Genomic DNA, 25,614 nt, shown 5'->3' on the forward strand with positions numbered 1-25,614 from the left:
CTTTTCACCCTCTAATTGGCTGCCAGTTTCCATTGTTTCTTTGGAACATAAACCCACAGTTTTAATAGTAAAGCTTTTTCAGACACATGAGTGTGCTTGAACCTATCCCACACTCATTAAGGATCCCATGCAAAAAAGCACTCCAAGGGCATCAAATCAGCTGAAATTCACAGATGACACATGCTAATTGTCATTTACTTTTACACAGAAAGTATGTATTTAAATTAAAATTACATTTATTTGAAATTCTTGTAAAGATTCCATCTCTCGTGCTCGAAATACATACTGAATTAGGAAGGAGATGATCTTGATCTGAAAACATATGTTGACATTTCCTGTTCAGAAAAGATTTTATGATGACTTAAATGGAAATTTCTATGCAGAGATATGTGTAAGCTTTCATTGTCCCTTTGCAGCAGTGGCTCCAGAAGCAATGTGATTGTAACAGATAACCAGAGCTGCAACGGAGGGATATGTTCAGACAAATGGCAAACCAATTGCTTTTGATGCTGGGGGCAGTGAGGGGGGAATGGGTATATCTTTGTACTTGGGAAGAGTCTTGTTAGCTTAGCGCAGGAGAAAAATCTGCTGACACAATTGCTTTTATAGGATAGGATTTATAGCTGCATTGAAGATGCTGATCATATTCTATAACTGGTTAACAGCCCAAAATGCATCAGCAGAATTAGGTGGATGTGCAGTTAACAGGCTGGGAAACCACAGGAGAAACAATGATAGGGCGTGAGACAGGTTATCTTCTGCTTTTGAGAGCAGAGTTCTTAATTCACTGTTCAGGACTCTGATTTCTCATCTTTTGCTGTCATTGCTTCAGGGAGTAAGATCTGATATTATGCTTTTGGATTAAATTATTTTTTTACTGTTTTTATCTCTCTTTCTTTCTTCTTTTTTCCCCACCTTTCTCCATCCTCTCCTTTGTCTTCCTATGATACAGAAAAGAACAAATTGCAGAGAACCACTTAATGTCTGATGGTCATTGACCAGTAATGTTTGTAACCAACTGTGTAAAACAAATACCCAAACGACTGCTTACTAAGAGGCAGAGATAGATTTGTGATAGGGGTAAAGCTGCATAGCAGACCAGTTACCTCTGAAGTGCTCATCCATATTTATCCCTTGGATTCCATGTCTGAGAGGGGTATGGAGAGGGAATTAAGATTGCTTTAGACTGACTCAAACCAGGAAGGCATGACTGGCCAGGGGAGACATCTGTTCAGACCAGGAACAGTCCTCCTCCTTCCTGTAGGGAGTTAAAGCTTCTGTTCATTGATGCAAGTGCAAGACCAAAAGTTCCTGTCTCAAATTGTGCAACTGTTCCTAGAGGATATTTTGTATTTTGGAATAACTTTGCAAAGTGTTTACTTTTTTTCCACAATCACTAGGAGGACTGTCTTTGTAAGTATGAATTTATATCCTCTGTGCTGCCAGGAGCAGATTGCTGCATAAGCAAACTCCATGCTCTCAACGTTGCTCCTAGCCTGGATCCTCTCAGCATAGCTGGTCCCACAGGTTGAGCCCTGTGGTCACATATTCCCTTTTAAAAAAATAAATAAATGCTGAATTAACCTGGTAATCCACCTTCAACTGTCTGTCTGTGTTTCCACCCACCTGCAGGTGATTTTAATGTTTGGTTCTGTGTTGGGAAAGGAAGTTCTAATGGAATGATGTAACCAGTATCCTTGGGGCCAGAATTTCTACTGAATTTCAGAAAAGCTTGATGAATGATTTCTGGTTTATGGGAACTCCATCACCTATGAGCAGGACTACACAGGTAGTCCTGCCCTCTGTGCTCAGCACTGGTGAGGCCGCACCTTGAATACTGTGTTCAGTTTTGGCCCCCTCACTACAAGAAAGACATTGAGGTGCTGGAGTGTGTCCAGAGAAGGGCAACGGAGCTGGTGAAGGGTCTGGAGCACAAGTCTTATGAAGAGCAGCTGAGGGAACTGGGGTTGTTCAGCCTGAAAAGGATGCTCAGGGGAGACTTTATTGCTCTCTACAACTACCTGAAAGGAGGTTGTAACAAGGTGGGTGTTGGTATCTTCTCCCAAGTAACAAGCAATAGGACAAGAAGAAATGGCCTCAAGTTGCAGCAGGGGAGGTTTAGTTTGGATATTAGGAAAAGTTTTTTCACTGAAAGGGTTGTCAAGCATTGGAACAAGCTGTCCATGGAAGTGGTTGAGTCACCATCCCTGGAGGTATTTAAAAGACGTGTAGATGTGGCACTTAAGGACATGGTTAAGGGGTAGACTTGTCAGTGTTATGTTTATGGTTGGACTCAATGACATTAAAGGTGTTTTCCAACCTAAATAATTCTGTGATTCTGTATTTATTTACAGTAGAGGCATCTCTGTGAATTGTTGGTCAGTGGAGAATAACATGAAAGAAGTGTCTCTTGCCTGATCGTACTTTTGAGGAGTTTTGTAGCCTTGTTGATGAGAACAGTGGAGAAAAGTACCCAGACCAAGTAAAGTCTGTCTTCAGGGAGCGTAAGTAAACCATCAGGCAGTGCAGGATGAAACCAAATGTTGTGTTTTAGTTTGATATTCCTATAGGCTTTCTGAGACTTAAAACATTTCTGATCCTTGTTCTCTTGCTGCAAGTGGATTGTGGATATATATGGACTAAATAAAGACTAAGCAAACAAGCAGGTTTTCTGGAGTGACTGTATTAAACTGTGCTGTATCTTTCAATTTTTAACAGGAAGCCAACGATTTGTTGTCATGCAAACTGCCACTAATGACTTTTGGCAGCCACTGTTAGCATTTATTTGGCATATTCCCATTTCGTTCAGGGCTATTCATTGGCCAATGTACTCACAACCGATAATTAGTGAAGCACAACTTTTCAGAAACAAGTTTTCCTTTGTGTTATACTCTGTACATGTCAGTGGTAGAGCTCTTCAGGAAATGGTGTGTTATGTTGTAGTTTAGAGGAGAGTTAAGAAGAAGGACTAAAGTATGAATTCAGACTGGTTGAAGGCTTGGATCTTAAGAAGAATCAAAAAAACCCCACAAGTATGGCAACATTGAATCAGTGATCTCTTACAGTGTCTTTGGTTTTGAGAGCTAGGAGTAAAATCAACTTTAACTGCAAAATGCACTGTAAATGAAAGGCGGTACCTTCTTTATAAGTTATTTACTAATTCCTGCCTGTGTTAAAATGAATCCATTTTTATGATATACTTGCAATTTACTTTAAACAAATTGAAGTATTTAATGTAGCTATGGGAAATTCAGAAGAACTAAAGTATGAATTTAATTCCCTTTATAGAAACTGGCAGTCAAGGTGTCAATAGAGAGAAATCAGCAATTTGGAAGGAGCTCTTTCTGAACACCTAATTCAGAAGTAAAAAACAGTAAAAGCAGATGGTGTGAATACTGTTGTATTCATAATACTTCATAAACTAGCAACTGTTCTATGTATGATGCTAAACAGCATGTTATAATTCTGACAGATAAGAAGTTGGTCTTAGTTTATTCTGCAGTGAATTTTTATCAAGGTTGAATTTCTTTGTAGTTTTATTCTCATAAGAAATTAAGAGTTGCCTTCTGATTTGGAATGGAGTCATTTTTGGAGTGACAGAATTTTGCATCAAATTTAAATTTTGTGCTCCCTGCAAGTTTTCAAGTGTACCATCAAACTTCTGTACAAACTGTCATACTGACATGCAGAAGTTATCAGTGATAGTTTCCATGGTAACAAATTGCTAACAGGTCTTTTATTTTCCAAGCTTATAATAGCTTTTAATTACAAACCTCCTTAAATCTTGGTCCAAAAAAGAAAAAAAAAAAACAAAAACAAAACCAAAAACAAAACAACAAAAAAACCCAACAGTTTAAAGCTGTTACTTCTCATTCTATCACTACACTCCCTGATAAAGAGTCCCTCTCCATCTTTCCTGTGGCCCCCTTTAAGTACTGGAAGGCTGCTATAAGGTGTCCCCAGAGCCTTCTCTTCTCCAGGCTGAACAACCCCAACTTTCTCAGCCTGTCCTCACATGGGAGGTGCTCCAGCCCCCTGAGCATCTTTGTGGCTTCTGCTGGACCTGTTCAAGCAGGTCCATGTCCTTCTTATGTTGGGGTCCCCAGAGCTGAACACAGCACTGCAGGGGTGGATCTCATAAGAGTGGGCTAGAGAGGGAGAATCCCCCTCCATGGATGTGCTGGCCACACTTCTCTTGATGCAGCCCAGGACACGGTTGGCTTTCTGGGCTGTGAGCGCACATTGCTGGGTCATAGTCAATTTTCCACCCACTGGTACCCCCAAGTCCTTCTCACCAGGGCTGCTCTCAATCCACTCCTCACCCAGCCTGTATTTGTGCTTGGGTTTGCCCCGACCCATGTGCAGGACCTTGCACTTGGCCTTGTTGAACTTCGTGAGTTTTGCACATGCCCACCTCTCAGGACTGTCCAGGTCCCTCTGGATGGCATTCCTTCCTTCCAGCCTGTGGACTGCACCACACAGCTTGGTGTCACTGGCAAACTTACTGAGGATGCACTCAATCCCCCTGTCCATGTCACTAACAAAGATGTTAAACAGCATAGAAAGCAGGATAGAAATTGGAATTGAACCTATGTATGTCAGACACATGTTTGAATATAATGTGTTAGTTAAAAATATTTAAAGCTACCTGAAATGTTCTGGTTATATATATTAAAAAAAAAAAGAAAAAAAAAAAAAAAAAGAACTAAAAATACATTTTTCTTAAAATACCACTTTATAAAGCAAAGAGAATACTGCAGGCTGACACTGCCAAAGGAAATATTAATTGCAATTGAAGGATTGGAAGAAAACTTATTTCCCATCACAGTGATTGGGTTTTAGAGGCTGGCTGAAGGGGAAAATGTGTTTCTAATAGGATTTTCAAAGGTGTATAATCAGTTTAGATGCCCAGTTCCCATGAAATCCCTTCCAAAGCTTTTTGAATTGATATTTGACTATTCCTGCCAGCCTACTCAATTTGCATGCAGAAAGATGGTTGATAAATGCCCATCACAAACAAGCAGCCAACCCTCAGAGTCTAAGATGATGCTTATTTGGATGCAAAGGTGCAGGCAGGCATGACTGACTTGCAGAAGCAGCTCAACAGATGTTTGTGAAGCTACAAAAAGTGGAAGGAGAACTGAAGTGTTCAAAGTAATGAATAACATCCTGGGTGTGTTTGAGACAAACAGCAAATGTGACATGGGATGTTCTGGAGGTTTGAGTATGATGGAAGGCATGCATTCTGTTCTAAAAAGTTGAGTGAGAAAGCAGTCTCGCATGGGAGAGGAGGACAAGTGCAGAGGAGTTTTGGTTTTATCCTAGTCTTGCCTTTCCAATCCTCTGCCTCTGGAGAAAAGGGTGAAATGTGGTTGCCCAGATGCCATGTACGTCCTGTGGATGTAAGCTTTAAGAATGCCTGGCTCCAACTGGTATTTGAAAAGATCCTGAAAAAATGCGGTCCCTCTCCTGATGTTGCCTCTCCTCTTCATTTTGCCATCTTCTTTCTTCCAGAGTCAGATATTGCAGACTTCGATGGCAGAAGTTCACTCCTCTACAGATTCAATCAGAAGCTTATGAGCACATTCAAAGATGTGGTTTCCTTGAAGTTCAAAAGCATGCAGGGGGATGGAGTCTTATTCCATGGAGAAGGACAGCGTGGAGACTACATTACCTTGGAACTGCAGAAAGGAAAGCTCTCCTTACACATCAGTCTGGGTAAGGGTAATTAGAATTATTGGTTCACATATTACTGTAACAAGGATTGTCTTGGTTTGCTTTTACAAATCAATTGTTTATATTAGGCAGTATCTAGAAACTCCATCTGAGTTCAACAAAATATGCTGTGTGCCTCAGACAGCTCACAGCTGAAATACTGGTCAGAGAAGGTGGGAGGGAAAGCAAAAGAGGACAGAATGGACTGATGTCATGTGGGACATGATAGCTGAGCCAAGAAGAGACCTTGGGTCTTATAAGTAGTGCCAACTAAGGCTTAGCTGCTCTGTGACTACTTTTGAAGTTTTGACCTTTGCTTGATGATGCTTCCAAGCAGTGATTTAAAAAAAAAAAAAACAAAAACAAAAACAAAAACAAAGTTCTGTTTCTTCCCCTTATTCCTTTTTTATTTGTATTGTTATTCATTTTTAAGAATAGCATTCCTAGGAAGTTTGGTTTGGAGTGCAAGAGGATTATTTTTGCTTTGTGTCTTAATTTTTCCTTTCCGTGATTAGAACTGAGCTGAGAATACAGAATTTAGATGAAAACATTCTGGTCAAAACATTGTTCACACTGGTATTGCTTTGCTTCTGGAGATGGTTTCAGTTGAACATTGTGACTATCTGGAAGGCCATCACTGTGCAATCATGTTGGATTAGAGGGACAGATGAAAGGCTGGCTTAATTTCTTGTTGTAGAAAGATGCTTGCTTTTTCCTGAGGAATGCACTAAAATGCTTTGATAATGGCAGGAGCCACTGTAGTAGGAGTGATCATACCTCCTCTCCCAGCCTTATGACAAAATCTTCCATCTGTGGGTAACCCATGGTGCTGGCCTCAGCCGTCCCTGCTGACTCATGTTTCTCATACTGAGGGGTTTGAGTTGGACAGAAGTTTCTGTCCCTTCATTGCTGTACTTTGGTCAGCCCAGGAGCTGCGCTTACACTGTCTGGATATTGAATTTTGTCTAAAAGTGTTGGTGGCCCATCCAGATGGAGAGGTGAACCCCTTAACCATGAGGGTGTGCGCAAGGAGAGGTGGGAATTAAGGTCCAAGTTTTTTCACTGCCACTTTCAATATTAATAACTTTGAATAAAGTAATCTGAGCCATTTGCAGTTCAGGTACATGGTGCTTAGACTGCCAAGGCTGATTTTAATAAAAATGGGAGATGTAGCATCTAGTAATATATAGTACTAGCAGGGACAGATCTCAGACTAGCAATTCCAGGACACTTGAAGAAGTTTGTCTAGAGCAAATAAAGCAGGAAGTAGTGCAGTGCCAGTCCCCTGTTTGACTTGGGGAATTAAAAGAAATCATAAACTGGTGGGAGCAAACTGAAGGTACTAAAGCAGAATTTGTAGATAATTCTTTCTGCATTCTTCCCCTCATACTTAATTATGTTTGTTTTAAATGTTAGTAATAATTTTCCACCGCTCTTGAATTTCATTTTTACATAAGCTTATTAGTTGTTAGTCTCCAACTAGTATTTGCTTTCTTTCGTTCTTTCTTTTTATTTATTTAATTCATCAAAGAGTAGAAGTGATAATGCAGCATTTTTCTAATTTGGTATTTGGATGTTGCTTGGACCAAGTAACTACATCCCAAGTCTCTGAATGTGAGATTCTCTGACTCCATTGATTTGTCCTCTTACAAATGTTTCATACTAGGTTAAGATATAATATAGTTAAATATATTATGTTACTTCTTCCGGAGGAGATGCTGTAGTGAATACATAGTCTGAGATAAGAGGTTTTTTTCTTTCAGCAGTAGCCCCAAATGTACAAATTTTAGTCATTTCAAATCCTCTGTGTGCATTCATATGTCATGGGCAAGAGTTTTGGTGTCTGCTCTTGAATCTGCTTGCATCTTTCCTGGCAGTTTTGGAGCATGTGTTCTCTCCATTCTGTTGGAAAACAGGACACATACTCCCTTTCAATGAGAGGCTCTGAAGTGTTCAGATGTATAGCCAGCTGGAAAACATAAGAGTGCTTGAAATCACCAGGGTTAGGGCCTAAATATTTTTATGACTCTTGATCTAAACTTTTGGAGGTCTAGGCCAAGTTTAAGAATCTTTTTGAGGTGAACAAAAGGCTTGTATTCATGTTACTTTGCTGACTTGTGGTTTTTTTTTCCTCTGAAAATGGACAGGTGCAACTTTCTTGTTAAAACACAAAAAGCACATAGCTGAAAATAAAGCATCGGTAGTGGTCTGTTAATGTGAATAGACAGGGGATTTTTGGTGTAACCTGAAGGGAGCTCTTAAAACACCAGGGCCTTGAAAGCATAGCAGAACCAAGAGCACAGGCAGAGCAGTGATCCCCTGCATGATGTGTGGGTGCAGCGTCAGGAAAACCTCCTGGTTTATTACAAGGACTTCAGTGCAAAAGAGTGTGTGTATGTTTGCATGTGTGTATACACACATGTATGAATAAGAGGCCCAAAAAATCCAGGGCAAGCTTTGACAACGATCTGTTTCTGATGAGCAGAGCTCCACATTGCATCTAGAAGCATTGCTCTATGCTCCTATTGATTCTCCAGGCTTCACTTAAGGGCCTGGAAGTAACTCTGGTGTCTTCTGCCTGTCTCTGACCCTCCAGGGGACTCCAATCTGCACTTCAGTAACAGCCACACATCCGTCACCCTGGGCAGCCTCCTGGATGACCGGCACTGGCACTCAGTTCTCATAGAGCGCTTCAACAAGCAAGTGAACTTCACAGTGGACAAGCACACCCAGCATTTCCGAACAAAGGGGGATTCAGATCACTTGGATATAGATTATGAGGTGTGTGAAGCCCTTTAGGTTATAACCTGGGAGATGAGTCTGAATCGGTATAAAATGAATGTAATGGAAAACAACCACCCTATGACCTCTTTCTTTCCAGCAAAGATCTTTTATTTATTTATTATTTCCTTCCCAGAGAGCTTCTTTTATAGTTAAAAAACATAGGCTACATCAGTGCAACTTTATATACAACAGTCTCAGAAAATGGCCAGTCTCTGGACAAATATGTGATGGATTGTGCTTACACTTGAAAGTATGGCAGACATTGAGCTTAACTAAAAGCTATAGCCCAGGTTCTAGTCAAATCTTCAGGGGACAACTGTGCTTATCTGTATGGAGAAGTGCTGTGTCATCATGTCCAATATGATTTTAATGGGACATTTGCGTACCGTCCCTGCATCTGATCAACATGACCACGGGGATGCCAGCTCCACGTTGTGCCTGTATCCAGCCACCACTTGCTCAGATTACAGCTCTCCACATGGAGATGAGCAGGTAAAGGCCATTGTCTTCCCACTAGAAATGGAAGACCCTGAGCACGACTGTCCAGACAACTAGCTCTGACCCAGATTCCTTCACATCTGAGGCTGTGATGCAGAGCATCCTGGTCTAGGGAGCCAGAACAACTCAGATAAAGGATAACTGAGAAGAGTAAACATCCTGCCTGCCTGTAAAACTGGCTGGTGTGCTCCCCTGTGATGAGGCCAAGGTGTGGCAGAGTACAGTTTATATCCTTCCAGCAGTTCAGTGCTTATGGCTGATAGTAAAAAATACCTTAGAAACCTTTCATATCATCGTATCTATATGCAAGGCAGTTCCTCATCTATTTCCCCACCATTGCACACCTGCGTGCAAATTACCCATGTTCATTTTTATCCCCACGTGCTTGTCTACTAAGTCTTACTAGCCCACAAGGCACAGGGTCATGCTTGCACAGTCAGAGCTATCACTCTGGATGCACTGAGCTGGCATGGTTCATTGCTTAAGAGACCACAAGTTTCCCCTCTGCACTTTGAATTCATTTCTCTGGAAAGGATCAATTCCCAGCACACCCAAGGGACAAAAGCAGTCAGTTCAGTAATGTCAGGTGCCTGCTCTCTGCTCCTCTCATGTTCCAGCTGAAGTTCCCTTTTTTGCATTTCACAAAGCAGGATGGAGAGAGTGGTACCTGTCGCCTGGCACTGCCATACCAAATCATGGACAGATTTAGTAGGGACAGCACATTTGAGCAGTGAGATTCTGGAACAGCTTCAGACTGAACTAGCAAGATCCAAAGCTGTAACTACTTTTAAGATGGAGTTGAGAAAATCCAAATGACTGAGTCACCACCTTTCCTAATTTCAAAGTAATAGAATTCCTTGCTTCTGGCTGCAAGGTTGACGCCAATTAGGGAAAAGTCAAACTCCAATGTAATTTGCAGAACTTTTTTCCAAGTGTTCCTAAACAGGGAGCACAATAGAGAGATCTTCGGCTGGTATAAATCATCATCACCACCACTGACCTCCGTGGCACTCCACCGTGGTTCCTGGTGCTTAGTTTTTCACACAATGTGTTTTCTTTCCATTTGTACTGAGACAATCTTTCTGTCAAACATTACAGTAATACAGTCTACTGAAAGTTTATCTCAGCACACTTTAGGGATTAAAGTCCTTACTGAGGGTAATAAAACCATTAGTTTGGTAATTAAAATTGTTACCAATCACAAAGGAAACTTTTTTTAATAATGCAATGGTATAATTGATATTGATTTTTCTCCTGGTTTTGACACCTAGTACAGAGTCCCTAAGCAGAAGACTTAAAGAATAATACATGAAAGAAGGAAAGTCTGGTGTTTTAAGGGAAGAACTAATGATTCTCACTGGGAAAAAAAAAAAAAAAAAAAAACACAACAACATTACTACCACATAAGCCCTCATGCCAATAACAAACCTGCAAGTGATGTAAAGTAGCAGTCTGTTCACTCTTTATTTCTCTGAAATGATCAATTAATACAACTGAGGTGCAGGTTCATTAAGGACTTGTTTTCAAAGCAGTGCTTTCAAGGTTATCCAGGGAGGTTTCATTTGCATAGGTATCCCAGCTTGTTAGGTGGAGTGGGAGGAAAAATAACCCCCAAATTTCCCTTTATTTTTGCAATAATGAGCTGTGGCAAGCCATTAGGAGTTGTGACAAAGGAATACGGTTGCTCAGGTTTCAGCAGCCACCAGTGTGTCAGCAGTGCTGCACAGCAGTGCATGCCCTTGCTGCAGTGACTGCAGCAGAATTGCAGCACAGCTCCTGATGCGCTGGAACCACTGTGAAGTGTGGTGGCTGTGGGATCCCCACGGGCACCATATCACTCACAGTGCTGCTGGCTGTGATGGGAACAACGAATAAAAACCCAGCAGTACCACCAGTAAGACTTTGCCAAAAAGGCCAGTGGAGCTAATTAGAAATGAGCTGTCATCTGGAAATGAAAATGGGATTATCAGAAGTTTTCGGGATTGTGGGGTGGGGTTTTTGTTTTGTTTTGCTTTTGCTTGTTTGTTTGTTTGTTTTTCCGTTTCTTTCTTTTCTTAGTGATCTAAAGGAATTATGCTTCAAGGTTTTTAGAAGCTTTGTTTTCTTAGGCCTTTTGTCTTCCTAGGTCTTTCAGTCCTCCAGTTAAGTGATGAGTTATAATCTGCACAATACTAACCTCTTCCACTATTTAGACAACAGCACAGCAGAAGTTTTGTTTAAATATGTAACTTGCAGAACTTCTCCATTACACTGCTCAGTCCTAAATACCACGTTGAGAGTATTGTAAAGACCACACCACAGTGACGTTCAGAAAAAACAATTGCAAGGTGCAAATGGAGTAGTTTTCATGTGTGATACTACCCTCCGCTGGCTGAAACAAGAACTTTTCAGATGCTTGGTGGAAATGGATGACTCCAGCTCTCAGGCAAACCTAGTGCTCTGTGAGCATGAAGAATTTATTCCCCCACCGCTCAGCAGTTCACGGCCGCTGTGGTCTCCTGCTGGGTGGCAGCCTCCAGGCTAGTGGGGGCTGTGGGCTGGAGACCATCTGAACTTTTCTTTGTGCATTGAGTGTTCCTGGGTGGGGGACTGGTGGTATTACCTTGATGAAATGGTGTGTCGAGGCGCTTAAGAGCTGTTTCCAAGTTAGTGAGCTGTGGTTGGCAGAAGCAGCGTTTCTCCAACAGCTGTAATGCTGTGCAGCCTGTAATTCCTCTTTTGGGCAGCCGGGTCCTGCTTCATGCTCTGACATGATGTTGTTAATGTGTCCTGGTTTTTAGATAATATCCTGGCTGGCTGCATGGAGTGGTGCTCTGCCCTCTTGTTTTTGGGGTGATAACTAAGTACTATTCTTATTCTTTCCAAAAGCTCAGTTTTGGAGGGATTCCTGTCCCGGGGAAACCAGGAACTTTTCAGAGGAAAAATTTCCATGGATGCATCGAGAACCTTTATTACAATGGAGTCAATATAATTGACTTGGCAAAAAGGCGCAAACCTCAGATCTATACTGTGGTAAGAGACAATAATGTATACTTTCCTTCTTTACTTCCATGCTGTTGGTGCTGCCAGATGCACTGAATGAGTGGAGTTCAGATTTAGATAGCTATGAGCATAATTATCATGTTGAAATGATATTGCTGAGGCTAACACCAGTCAGCGCTGACTGCTGTGGTGAGAGTTATTGAAAGACACGTGTGGAAATTAATACATTTCTCTGAATTTCCAGGTGTATTAAAATCTTTTTGTAGAAACTTTTAAATTCCTTTTCCAAGATTAAGATGTGTCTTTTTGATGGCATGGTAGAAGACATAAAGACTTTATTTTTTTCATTAACTTTGATAAAATTTTATTTTCTGAACCATTCTCCATCACTGTTGTGGAATACAATAGTAGCAAAATTTTATTCTGCTAATTGAGTTGATATTATAGAGAAGAATAAATGTTTTATTATTATTATTGGTATTATTGGAAATATTTTTTGTTTGTGCTGCCTCTTATATTCAGTGTATTGACAGTTCTGAGAACCATTGACCTGGTACTAGTGTCTCTAAATGCGGGACAGTAGAGGTAAAGCAAAGGGAACTATGGTCTTATCCAGCCTACTAAAATAAAACATAAACATAACTTCACACCTAATAATTCCAAAATTACAGATATATTTAAATGTAGCACAAGCAAGATAAACATTTTATTTAATGAGAAGAGAGAACAGTACATTCCCATGCAGCCTTGACAAATTGTAAATAGTTCAGCTCTGTTTAGCTCATGCCTCACTCCTGTACCATGCTTTGATATATGGTTTTTGGCTAATAATGTGTCTTTGGAGAATGTGGAGGTAAAACTGCTTCTGGCTCTCATAGCATCTTCTAGTTTGTAGTAATGTGTATAAACAGACTGAAGCTACAACAAAGCAAGCCAGAAGACTACAAGAAGTCCTTCCTTTCCTCTTTTTCCCTGCCTAGGATGAGGCTGAATACAAAGGGAAATGGAAGATGGAAAGGTGATGGGTGAGAAGTGCTGCATTTTGTTGCTAACAGTCAAGACTTTCTTCAGGATGTTCCCCTAGCCTGGGACTGGGAGACTTTGTTTTAATAACGTTAAGTTTGATTGCTTTGACTCGGGATGCTAAGGCACAAATCTTACGAACTGTGTTAAATTGCTCTTCCCCTCAGCTTACTTTCTAAGGAGAACAAAGAGTCCTGGTCTGCTTCTTAGGTCATTAAACATCTGGTTGTTTTACCAGGTGGGTAATGGGAAGGTCTTCCTAAAGGGGAAAGGAAAAACTTTGTAATGAATTTTTTCTCTAAAGGGTATTGTCTGGGTATAATGTGGCCTCAAGCAATGCAACTCTGTTGTCACAATACTTGGTTCAGTCAATGCCAGATCAAAGGACTATGAATCCTGCTCATTTCACCAATTTAAGGTAGTGGGGATTTTCCCCCATCTTGCAATCTTCCTCACAACAGTTATGATTTTAATGTGATAGTTTTCAAAAGCTAGCTGGTGTACTGCATTTTGTAAGATTGATGAGCTGCTATGTGCTGTCTCTGTGATGCTTGTGTATGCAAAATACATGGAAAGGTTGCCACACTCAAGAGCACCTCATAGTGTTAGATGAACATCCTTCTATAGGAAACAGCCCCCATAAATCTGTTGTTTTCCAACATCCTTTCCATCACAGCTATTTATCTCCTCTAGCCATTCTTAGGTACTTCCAGCTTTCACAGGCTGATCTCCCTCTTCCATCTTCCTGATCTTCCTCACTCCTTAGCAATTTACTCAAAATAACTTGTTCTTGCTAAATGTAGTCTTTTGCCTTCCAGACTTCCTCTGCACCAAATGCTTTTACTCTAAGTTCATTGAGGTTTTCAAGCAATAATCCATATCCTCAGGGAGCTGCAAGAGCCTCTGCTTCATGTCTTTGTAGTTGCTAAGGTTGTCTGGAGTGGAAATGCAATGAAAAGAACAGCACAGAAGACTAATTAAATGTATCAGGGACTTAGAGTCACTTCTTCCAACAACGTGTTGTGTACTTCTGTTCCCTCCCCACAAGCTGTAGATAACTAGAGATGGTTCTGCATTGTTAGTCCCCAAAATACCTTTGTCTCCTAACAAAAGATATTTAAAGACAAACTGGCTAGATGGAGATTAGAAATTCATTAATGATCAGAGACACTAGCTTTTGCCTCCAAAAGGGAGGCAGACTACAACACTCAGTCTCTGCTTCATTCCCTGTGCCTTTGTAAACATTGACACAGTGAGCTAAACTTGTGGGTTTTCATACCCATCAACTTTGTTTGTTTTTTTTTTTTTTTTTTTTTTACTGTCGACATCTTTCACACAAGCAGGAGAATGATACATCAGCTCTGGAGGTACAGATTTCCTCTTATTGAGTAGTTCCTCATCCATATAAATAATGGTCCCGAATCAGCTGCATTTAAAGTCAGAAGAAGAAACTACAGATTGTCAATAACAGAGTACTGTACTATGTACTGTACTTTTGGGTGGTGGCTGTGATTATCATTCTGCCTGTTCTTTTCTGTAACTCATTTGCAGTTGTCAGACTTGCAATAAATCCCTTTGAGAAGACATCTCAAGATAACGAGGCAGACTGTCTCTGAACTGGAACTTGCCTTCAGAATTCCATTTTTATATTGCCGGATACTTAACCTCTCTATGTGGTATCCCTATCTATTTGGACAGGCTATCTGTCTTCTCTCTGGGGTTTCTTCTATTCCTGATGGTATGTTGTGGGTTTTTTTTTGTTTGTTTTTTGTTTTGTTTTGTTTTGTTTGTTTGTTTGTTTGTTTGTTGGTTTTTTGTTTTTTGTTTTTTTTTTTCTCCCCTAGGCCGTTGAGTGTGGAGAAATGATAGGGGCTCTTTTATTTGCTCTCCAAACTGATTACTGGTTTTAATTGCAGGAGGCTATGAAAAGTCAAATTTCTGTAATTATCACTGTCATGGTTGTAGGGCTGGACCCTTGGGAAACCTCAGGAAATGCTTTAAAATAATAATCTAAGGATCTGCCCTATTTACTAGCTGTCTTCTCAGCACAAAAGAAGTACAGACTGCACATTACGAAAAATTGTACAGCAGTTACTTGCACTTCCTGGGCAAGTAGTTAGAGGCAGGAAATTATGCCGTAGGAGCCACATTTACAAGAAGCAGAAGGGGAATTGTCCTTCACAGAAGAATATTTGACCTGTTGATATCTGGGATGAAGAAGTCCTTGTTGAAGGATTCTGTGCTTTTTAAGAGTGTATATAGATGCAGGAGGAGATGGGACAAGTTCTAGGAAGAGAAATCCATTGATAATTGCTAAATATGTCTGGCTGAGGGAGCAGTTCAAAGAAAAATAGCTACAGCATCCTGAAAATGGCTTCAGTATCCTGGCCACGAGTGGTTACCTACTGCTAGATTCATGTTGCACCTTTACAAACTGCTCTAATGTGACCTGTGGCCAGTGTCTTAAGTCTTTTTGTGTGTCACTGATTTGTGATGCCAAAATAAGAAGCTGTCTAGCTGAAGAAAAGAAATTAAGAAGTCATGAAAAGACGCTGTGTTTGATCTTCTCAATGATCCACCCTAGGTACTCACTGAAATTGAGGAAAACCCTATCCCCCTTTCCCTCCAATTACCTTTGGCTAATAGGAAATTAGTTGTATTTTTATTTAGCAGAGAAAACCCTGCACTGACTTGAGAGGAGTGCAAGATATTTGTAACGTAGAAGTTGTCAGCCCTCAAATATGCTTGAATTTCTACATCGGCCTGCCATGTTGAATCTGGGAGTGACAATTCAGCACAGCAAGGGATGTGGTGACATATAAATGCATCATTGTAGTGCCTCAGGGAAATAACCCATTGCCAGCATCAAAGAGCAAGGAAAGATACCTAGTGACAGGACGATGTAAACTAATAATTCATTCCCTTTATAGAGAATCCAAACATGCTATTTTATTAAGCTGATTTGAGATACCTTCATCCTGAGAAGAATTTACTTGTCTACGCATGTCTCGTTCTACCAAAGCGCTATTGCAAGTGTTGATATATCTGTGAGTATGAGGCTGGTGATTTGTGAAGGTCCCTACTAGAGTGTGGAGAACCAGGAGATAGATAGATATATCTATTTATTTATTTATTTATTTTCATCTTTTTTTTTTTTTTGCACTGCAATCAGACTATAGGAATCATAAATAAAACATGTTGGAACGATTAGTGATATTTTTCACAACTTCCTATAGGACTAAGTTGAAGTTATTAAAAAAAAATAAATGATTCAATTATTTAATGAAAGCATGAATCACACACACATTGAAAAGAGGACTGAATTTGCTGTCTCTTAGATAGGGCAGGTGAACTCGGATTCCAGAAATACTTAGTTCCTGTAAAAATAGCTTTTTATGGTTTCTTCTGTCTTCCTGTCTGCTGTCTGGGTCTCCAGATGAGTTTCCTTTACATCCTACCTGCAGTGTGGAATAGTAAGAAAGTCTATATAAATAGCATTCATTTTAAGGTCCCATTTTATTGTTGCTGAATGTTAGAACGGGAGTGTTTTAAAAGAAATGAAGTGTGTCACCTCAATCAAGACCTTGAAATAAAGTATATTTAAATGACAGTTTTCCCACTGATTTCAGTTGGCTTTGTCTACAATGCTAAAGACATTCAGTCTGTAAATATTTAATCCAGCATGTAACTGCAATGGTAGACTCTCCTTTTCATAATATAAAAGTTTCTTTGTGTTAGAATTTTGATAGTTGTGGTCACCACAAGTGAAGCAAGTCTTTTGGGGAGAGAGACCATATTTTTTTTTAAGACTTGTTGACATATGCAGAAAAAAATTACACTTTTTTGGGCAAACAAGGCCTTTTTGAGAGTCATCAGCCTTCAGCAAATTACAGGTTAGAAACAATTGTTCAGAGTTTAATTTATTACATTATCTAGGTAGTCAAATTGAGTGAATAGGGCAGTTAGCACCTGCTGAGCAGAGGAGGATGTTTCAAGGCAGGAGTTGATAAGGCTGTTAGTCCCTGTAGGAGAGCAAGAGAGATGGCTAATTATTGTCATAGGAGTTAGCAAGGAATAAGGAAAATGGGGGAAAATGTAATTTGCTGTAAAGCTAAAGCTTAAATGTCTTTTAAGGACTTATTCCAGTTGCTGAGGCCTTTGGAACTGCATGGTACTTGGCTGCCTGGCATAATAGAAAGAGGCAAACAGACCCCGTCACAGTCAGAAGCCTGGAGTATGTGTAGTTCATACCAGACATTTAGGCTGGTGCTGTTCTATGATATACAAATTATTGGAATTTAAAAGAGAAAGATCTTATAAAGAAAGCTAATACATTAAAAAAAGGCTGGTAAGAATTGTTTTCTATGCAATTTTCTATTTTAAGGTATGTGGCTCTGTTTTCATAATAATAATATTTAAACACATAAGAATTAAAAATAAAATCTCCTTGCTGCTCTGTTTTGTTCCAGGTAATAAAACCTAATAAGCTGTTGATCAGTTTACCTTGAACTGGAACAAAAGTGGGGCTTGGATTGTGCTAATCTGCCAGTTTGATCTAAGACATCTATTTTATTCATTTCTGGCAAAGTGAATTTGAACAGCTGGATTCATTCCTGCTTGTTATCCAAAGGAAGAAAATATTAAGTGGTCTGTATTTTTTTTTTTTGTTTCCTCTTATGCTCTTTTTTTCCTTTACCTGTCTCTCTGAGGGAAATGATGCATGATTTTTTCAAATAAGGTCTATATTTGCTCCCATTTTTTGTCAGCAACTCTTAACTATTTTACCATATAATGAAACAATAGTGCACAGTTACTATGGGCATCAAAACGGTAAAATCCTTTGTTCCACTTTTGGCCAGTGACATAGCTTAGGATTCTGAGATAAAGAACATCCAGAAATGTATAGCCAAGCATCGTATCCCTGATTATATCACAGTTAAAATGTTCCAGTTTTTTCAAAGCTTTCTTTTTTGTTAAATGGTACTTTTTCCACATAGCAACGTTATCTTAATGTAAACAAGTCAGTGTGATAAACAATTAGCATTTTATTGACATACTTGACACCTAGAGTGAAGATCAGTTCTCTATCACAGGGGTGATTATCAAAAGGATATTTTAATTTCAGTGAAACTTGGATCAGCAAAGCTTGCAAATTTCCATCATGAAATTTTGCTCAGAGAAAGAGAAACCCACCTCAACACAGGAACTTCTCTTAATGTATGAACCCTGCTCTTGGGATACATTAGTTGCTAGCTCAGAGAATTAGTCCTGACTGAAGTAACACCATGTGTCTTGGAGCTCCCACATCCTGTTGGCAGACAGTTTGCATCAGTATTTCAGAAGGCTGGAGCTGGTATCTCACTCTGATTTGCTTTTCATTTAGTGCTTAGCTGTCTTGATTTGAGAAGTACTTGAAATCTATGTGGATCTTCTCACATCTGTTCTCCTTGAGATAGTTAATTTAAAAGCAGGATTTGAAGGGACATCCCCCTTTCTTAAAATCCATTTGCTGAGAGCTGAATAACAATCTTTCATTTTATCCTTTTAAGTCTGCATCCGAGGTCATTTTTCCTCTGTTACTCTGCAAATTTGTGTGCAGCTTCAGTCTCTTCACAGCTAGAAATAGTCCTTCAATTTCCAAGCTAGAGATATTCTTGCCAGTTTACCCACATTTGTATCTCAGCCAGGCCTGGGATTTTAGTCCCCTTACCTGTCATATGAAATCTTCCTTTCTAATCCTCTGCAGAAAACAAGATATTCTTTTTATTGCATACTATCCATAGAGTGATTAATGAGGAAGGTAAGTGCCCATTTAATGCTCTAACCCGCAGGTAGAATGAGACTTTAGAAATACTCATTTATTGTTGTTCCTGTTCAAGCTGTGATCTTGGCCTGTATCCTTTGGTAGGCTAAATGTTGAGGATTTCAGTTCAGCTGTCAGTTTGAATAATCTCTCAAGTACATACTACTTTTGATTAGTATTCTGTGAAAGCAAGAGGAATGTATAAGAAACTTGTTACCAATTGCCCAGACTGTGATGGTGTAGCAGTCTTCTCTCTTCATTCAACAGTACATAGTACTCCATGGAGAAAGGCCAGAAAAGACTGAAATGGTTCATTAAAGTTATACAGGTTTTATTGTCCCACAGAAGTCACTGGAAAGACTCCAGTCAGTTTTGGATGAGGCTTATGGCTCAGAGGATCTTCTGTGTAATCCACTTTTATCCTCATCACTTAGCAACTGTGTTCTTCTATTCCCTTTTTAATTGGAAAGGCTCTGATTCTTCCTTTAAAATGCTGTAACATGCTGTTGCTTGTTCATTCAACATCTTACTTGAACAGGAACCACCTCTGCAACAGTACCCTGCCTGCAGAATTCTGGGGTGCTTGCACTCTTGTCTTGAGATAAGTGTCATTCAGCCAGTGAACAAATTGCAAATATCTCCATTGCATTGATAAGTTCAGAAGGTTTCTCTTGTAATGAAAATAAGAACTCTTGGAAAGTTTTCAATGCTTCTTAGAGAAGTCATTTTTTCAGTCTGGAGATGGCAGACTCAGAGGAATTCTCAAACGCCACATGATATCTGGAGTTTCCAGCAGCTGAGTAGAGCTGAGCGTCTCCTTTATTTCTCTAGGGATTAGTCTCTTCTTATCCTATTTCCTAGCCAATGAACTTTTACTTTTCAGTTAAACGGGGTTCAATTATAAAATCAAGTGTCTGCCAGAAGTCTTGCATGTACCCTGGAGAGTTCCAGAACTGCTGCCAATTAAAGCAAAACGCTCCTGATCAGATGCAGGTTTAGAGGGAGCTGTTTACTTTTATGACTTGGACCTGCTGGAATAATATGTTTGAGAATAACATTCGGGGCAAATTTAACAGTTTCTGTGATGGGAACCTATCCCATTTCAGTGGACAAACATTTTTCAAAGTAACTGTCATGTATTTCTTTTTCAAATTTTCATGTTGTCTCTAGTAAGGTAGACAGCGCTGGTCAGTGTAAGGACATCAGCAGCTGCTGTTGGTGTGTATTAACTACATCACCTGTTTTTGCTCTGGAATCCTGCTTTAAGGTGTTTCCCTTCTAAACAGATCAGTTGAACTGATGTAAGTTCCCATGGCATCAACTGGTTTATTGAAAAATTTTTCCTAAATGTCCTGTCTAGTTTTTAACTCTGACTAAAATTAGTTATGGCCCTTATATAATGGAGGTCTCAATTCTTGAGTAAGAGTAACAAAAATACTTCGTTAAGATTCTTTCCTCCCCCCCCCCCCAAAAAGGCAATCACTCCTCTTTTCTATTCTCCAAATGTACCTTTAACCCCATGTACACATAATACTGAAGAACTGACTTTATGTGTTCCCACCTGTTTTGTCTTGTGTCAGATGGGATCACACCTGCTCTGCTTCAGTGTAGTCAATGGAGAGGATACAGGGCTTGAAGTGTCACCAGGTTAAGCATGGGAAGAGATGCATAGGTGCTGCCTGTATGTCCCAACATTGGCCATGGGTTCAGTCTGCACTCTTTGCTGCCTCTGTCCCAGTACAAGACTTATGTGCAGATCCCAAATGGCATGACTTACTAGCTACTGTAGAGTAGCTTGTTGCTGATTTTTTCAAGGAGTCACAGCAATCCTTGAGTTTAGGGATAGTTGCACGTGCTGAGAACCTCAAATTAAAAGCAGACAGAAATTTGACCTTATATTTGGGCCTATGCATATGCATCAGAGATACTTTGCTATGGTGCTGGTGAAAACAGTTGAAAGCTGAAATTTGACTGCACAAGGTCTTTACTGGCTTATATTAAAGTCATTGGAAAGTTTGTTGTGCATTGCAAACATGTTTTTTCAGCTTGGCATTCATTTTCTCCAGCACCATTAAGTCAGACTAAGCATAGCTTGTTCTGCTGGTAGGTAAACTCTGCAAAGAGCTTTGAGACAAAAATCCAGTCCGAATGTTGCAAATTCTCCCCTCTATAGTCTTGCATTTTCTTACGGCCTCCCAATTCCAGTGAGGCAAATTAGAGACTAGAGTGCAGACTTAGTTAATGTTTGAACTTTCCTCCAAGTTCTGGTGTTATGTATGTATAAGATCTGTAAATGTCTTACTTCTTTGTGTGGAGTTACTTGAATCACTGTAAATGTCTAAAATTCCAAATAAAATTTGTCATTGGCATTTTAAATGTCTAAACCTTTAAAAAGCTCTAGAGAAAGTTATCCATGTTTGTTTATATCACTGCAGTTGACTGTCTGTGTTTTCTATAATTTGTCACAGATTAAGTTGAAAATGGAGGTAGAAATATAGCAATGACAAAAAAATAAAGCCTGTGTCATCTCTTATGCAGGCAGAACCCAGCAGGTAGTAGAAAATTTTTAAAGGTTGGGAGCAACTTTCCTACTTCCCAGATGACTAATGTTTGGGTGAGCTTTGATAAACTTGGATAAGCAAAACTCATTCTAACATGATATACCTTTTGCCATTACTAAATCTAGTATGTACCATAATGCACCTAATGGGGCAGGGAATATGTAAATAGCTCGATATAGATATATATCTATCAAGAGTCATTTCATCCAGTGATAACTAAGTCTCTTTCTGCCACTTTATTTATTTTTCATTTTAAAGTAAAGACTAGAAAGACATTTGAAAGTGATAGGGAACAGTTCCATCAGCTGTCTGAGATTTTAGAGAGGAATTCCCCAAGCACTGTAAACTTCCTACACATCCATCAAGTGCTGTTCATTATAATTATTCTGTTAGAGTGAGGTACCAGTTCTGATGAGAAGTGGTACCATAGAGAAAGCCTTTTACTCCGATGTTTTTATCAGATTCCGGTTGTTATTTTACAAAGCAGCCTAGTTCAAAGCAAGCTGGCTGCCACAGTCTCCTGGACTGGCTTTGAAAGACGTGGCTCCTTAAACGTGTCTCAGCTGTATATATTGTTAAGGTTTTATTATGTGGCTTGAATGACCTGGTTGGGTAATCTACAATAGCTGAACAAAATGATGAAGTCATTTCTTCTCCAAACTACAGTGAAACATGCTGATACAGGTTCTGCTGACTGCTTTGAGTAAATGTTCTGCTCTTCTGAGTAAATAGTACCACTGATTTTCAGGGCTGGATGACTGAGGTGATCAACTAAGTTTGGCATTGAAATGATGTTGGATTTTACCATGCTTGCTGTGTATGTAATTTTTTAATAATTCCTCAAAAGCCCCATGGAAGCTGTGGGACCCAGCACTGGTCTGGAAATCTCCCTGTTGTTTCATCTCATCATGAGTACTGTACTCAAATGACTTTTTCTTTGATTTTCCTTATGAATTTTGAAACAGTTTCTGGAAAATTAATTTTAATTGTATTATTATTATGAAGTGGACTTATTATTTTACATAGCACAGGGTTGTGTCACTCTGGGTAAAAGAAAACATAACCAGTACTGCTACTGAAAGTTGAATATTTGTAACCCAGGAAATTTGGCTCATGTTTTGCCCCATGTAGTAGATTCAACTAGATGAGAGAGTTTTTACATTGCAGGTTAAGTAGCAGTGGTGTAAATCGGCAAAAAGAGTTCTGTCATTAATGGCTGCATTTGGGCTTATATTTAGAATAAATCTAGTCTGTTTGGCAGGACCCCTGTGCATTTGAGGATGCTTTGTTTTTTCAATTTCAGCTTGTCTTGTTCACACCCCTGTAGTCTCATTGGTGCAGAGCCAATGCAGGACACTTATATCACATCCCCCAGCACATGAAAGTGCAAGTGTACTTGCTATTCCTTCAGTATCAGTTCCTGAAGTCAGCATAGATCCAAAGGAGTTTTATTTTCTTGACATAAAGCTAAACTTGAGCTTGAAACAGGAGGTTCTGGGAAACACAAAGCAGATGTGATTGTGTGGAGGTGGTCTGTTTGGGCTAGCAAATAAGCTCTTCTGCACACAGGCGTGGTCTTGGTACATGACATTTGGATTCATTTAAATCCTTCTAAGAACTGAGGTTTTGATTTTTGATCCCCCTATTTGGGGTGAAAGTAAAATTTTTAAGTCAGATGTATTTTCCCAGAATGGACAGATACATTTCCTAATGAGTTCCAAAGACTTTTGTCTGAATAACAAGACTTACTTCATCCCTGAGGGCCATTAGAAAACCAATAAGCTTATTTAACTGTGGATGTTTTCGTATGACTGAAAAAAACCCGTCATGTTGATTACATTTGCTTTTCATTACTTGCAGGGGAACGTCACTTTTTCTTGCTCAGAACCACAAGTTGTTCCTATCACCTTTGTCAGCACCAGTCAAAGCTACTTGCTACTACCTGGCACTCCTCAAATAGATGGTTTGTCTGTCAGCTTCCAGTTTCGAACATGGAATAAAGACGGCTTACTTTTGTTCACTGAATTGTCTGAAAATTCAGGATCTCTCTTGGTTTACCTCCATGGTGGGAGATTGACACTACTTATTCAGAAAGAGACAGAGAAGCCGGTGGAAATCAGTGAAGGTACTTAATTTTTGTTTACTCTCACCTGTCTCCCTTTAAAACACAAAGGTCCAACCCCACAGGATGAAAGGATGGTGTAATAAGGAAGCACCTAGTCTTTCTTTCTGTTTTTAAAATTTATCTTGCTTTCCAGTGTAGAACCACTCTGTGCAGCTTGAGGTAGACCTAATCATGGAAAGTTGGCATCCTGAGATCTCCAGACTCAATCTACCTGACAATTAGCTCAGCCTCTGTGTTCTTAACAGTCACACTAAATTTTCTTCAGTCAGGTCACATGAAGATCCTCCTGTTTCCCATCCTCAGACTGTGCTGGTGTCAGCTGGGAGCCAGCTCAGCCACTTCACCATTCCCTAGCACAAGTTAAGGCAGCCTCAGAGATGATTTTCTTCCTCTGACTGTAGCTTTACACTCTCCCTTTATGCTACGATCAGAAGCGGGACTCACCATGGGCTTCCTTTGCTCACACTCACTTGTTGGCCTCCTTAGCCAATTTAAAAATTGTTTTGTGCAGTGTGGCTGGTGGGATGTGAGAGTGTGAAATGAGGTTGTCTCTCTGACTTAAAATTTGGGGGAAATTGCTTGTAAATGCTTACCAGAACAGCTATGCGTTGGCCCCCAGAGACAACAGGGAAACAATTTCAGACTGTACAACAGAGACAGGGCCAGAATGTCCCAGCTGCCATTCCAGTGTGACCTATATGAGCCATGCTGGCATCCCAAACAGAAATGTTCTTAGCCCAGGGCCTCTTCACATCCCTTGCTGCTATACAACTATGCTGGGTGGGAGACTGGGAAATTAATTTTCTGCATAGGTTGAGTACTCAGTTTCCAAAGTTGTATGAGTAATATACTCATGAAACTCGGATGGAACTAAATAATAATAGTATTTTCTAAAAGAACAGCTATTTAAAAATATGTAATATTAAAACATTCCCAGTACAGACTAAAAGAAGACGGATGTGTCTATTAAAAGAAGCAGAGATAAAATCTGACAGAGTTGTCAAAGCAGAGCTGTTCCGTATGCGTGTTTCATTCCCCTTTATGATAGAAAATGAGGCAGTCCTGCATCTATCCTTATCCTTGTAGATTTCTATAGCCTTAGCTTGCTGCAACTGAACACTGAAAACTGAGTTTCTAGCCATTATTGCAGTCCTAATTAAATTGTTGACAAAGCTGAGAAAATGTCAATATTTGGTTGGGTGTATTTGTCTTTATGTATTTCTGAAAGCATGAACCTGAGCCCAGCCTTTGGTGCTATCAAAAACATTACTAAACTGACTACTTACACATGGAAAATATGCAGAAATTGCAAGGGCCATGTTCTGCAGATGTCAGGTACTCACAATAAACTCATGCTTGCTCAAGAATGGACCTATTTTTGCCCCAAATGGGACTTATTTTGTTTTGACATCTTTTCAAACTTCAACAACATATTTCACTTCAAAATTGACTTGTTCTAGTTGAAAAATCATCCACTTTTTCCTGGGAAACCAGCCTCTTATTCTATGGAAATTGTGCACACATTAACAGCCATTACTCTGGAAATTGTCTCATTTTCAAATTCATAACGAAATGGCTTTTCATACACAGAACACCCACAATTTTTTTATTTTGTTTTGAACTGTTCTCACACCTCTGTGTGTCACTAAGTGCTCATTTGTTTCTTCTGAAAGCTATACTAACGAAAAATATTCCATTAGGGAGGGGAGTAAATACTAGTTGTCTGTGTCTGATCTCGGTGACTCCAGCTTGATGGTAGCATACTTTGAACTGTAATTAGGTTACTTTTGATCTGCACCACTGTGTGTGAGCTCAGAAGCCTGCCCACTGATTTTCATGGCTGTCGGAACAGAGGATGTGGAGTTTCTTTGTAGCTGTGTGGTGCTATTTCAAGAGCCATGAGATGCAACACTGATTTTCAGAATAAGGAAACAGAGAGGTTATTTCCCACTTTGCACAATTGTGTAGAAGAGAAAGAGGCTAGCTAGTACCATAATCTCTCATGTGCCTTCATAGATTCCTGGTCAGAGCAACAATCCCAGCTCCTGCAAGACCCATGTTGAATTTCAATATAAGGATTCGGTACATCCATCAGATAGACTATGTGCTAACTTATTGCTAAA

The 25,614-nt window shown here is 39.7% G+C and overlaps 1 protein-coding gene across 1 annotated transcript in view; it reads left to right on the forward strand.

Moving 5' to 3' along the window:
• CNTNAP5 (contactin associated protein family member 5) overlaps window positions 1–25,614 on the forward strand; it is a 286,970-nt gene that overhangs the window by 129,753 nt on the left and 131,603 nt on the right. Inside the window, exons 5-8 of the mRNA XM_042784303.1 lie at window positions 5,515–5,718; window positions 8,312–8,496; window positions 11,866–12,009; window positions 23,227–23,491. Of these exons, the coding sequence (XP_042640237.1) occupies window positions 5,515–5,718; window positions 8,312–8,496; window positions 11,866–12,009; window positions 23,227–23,491 (798 nt within the window). The remainder of the gene's footprint in view (window positions 1–5,514; window positions 5,719–8,311; window positions 8,497–11,865; window positions 12,010–23,226; window positions 23,492–25,614) is intronic.

The sequence above is a fragment of the Tyto alba genome, unplaced genomic scaffold (assembly GCF_018691265.1).
Source record: "Tyto alba isolate M040663 unplaced genomic scaffold, T.alba_DEE_v4.0 Super-Scaffold_7, whole genome shotgun sequence".
In the NCBI taxonomy this organism is placed as follows: Eukaryota; Metazoa; Chordata; class Aves; order Strigiformes; family Tytonidae; genus Tyto; species Tyto alba.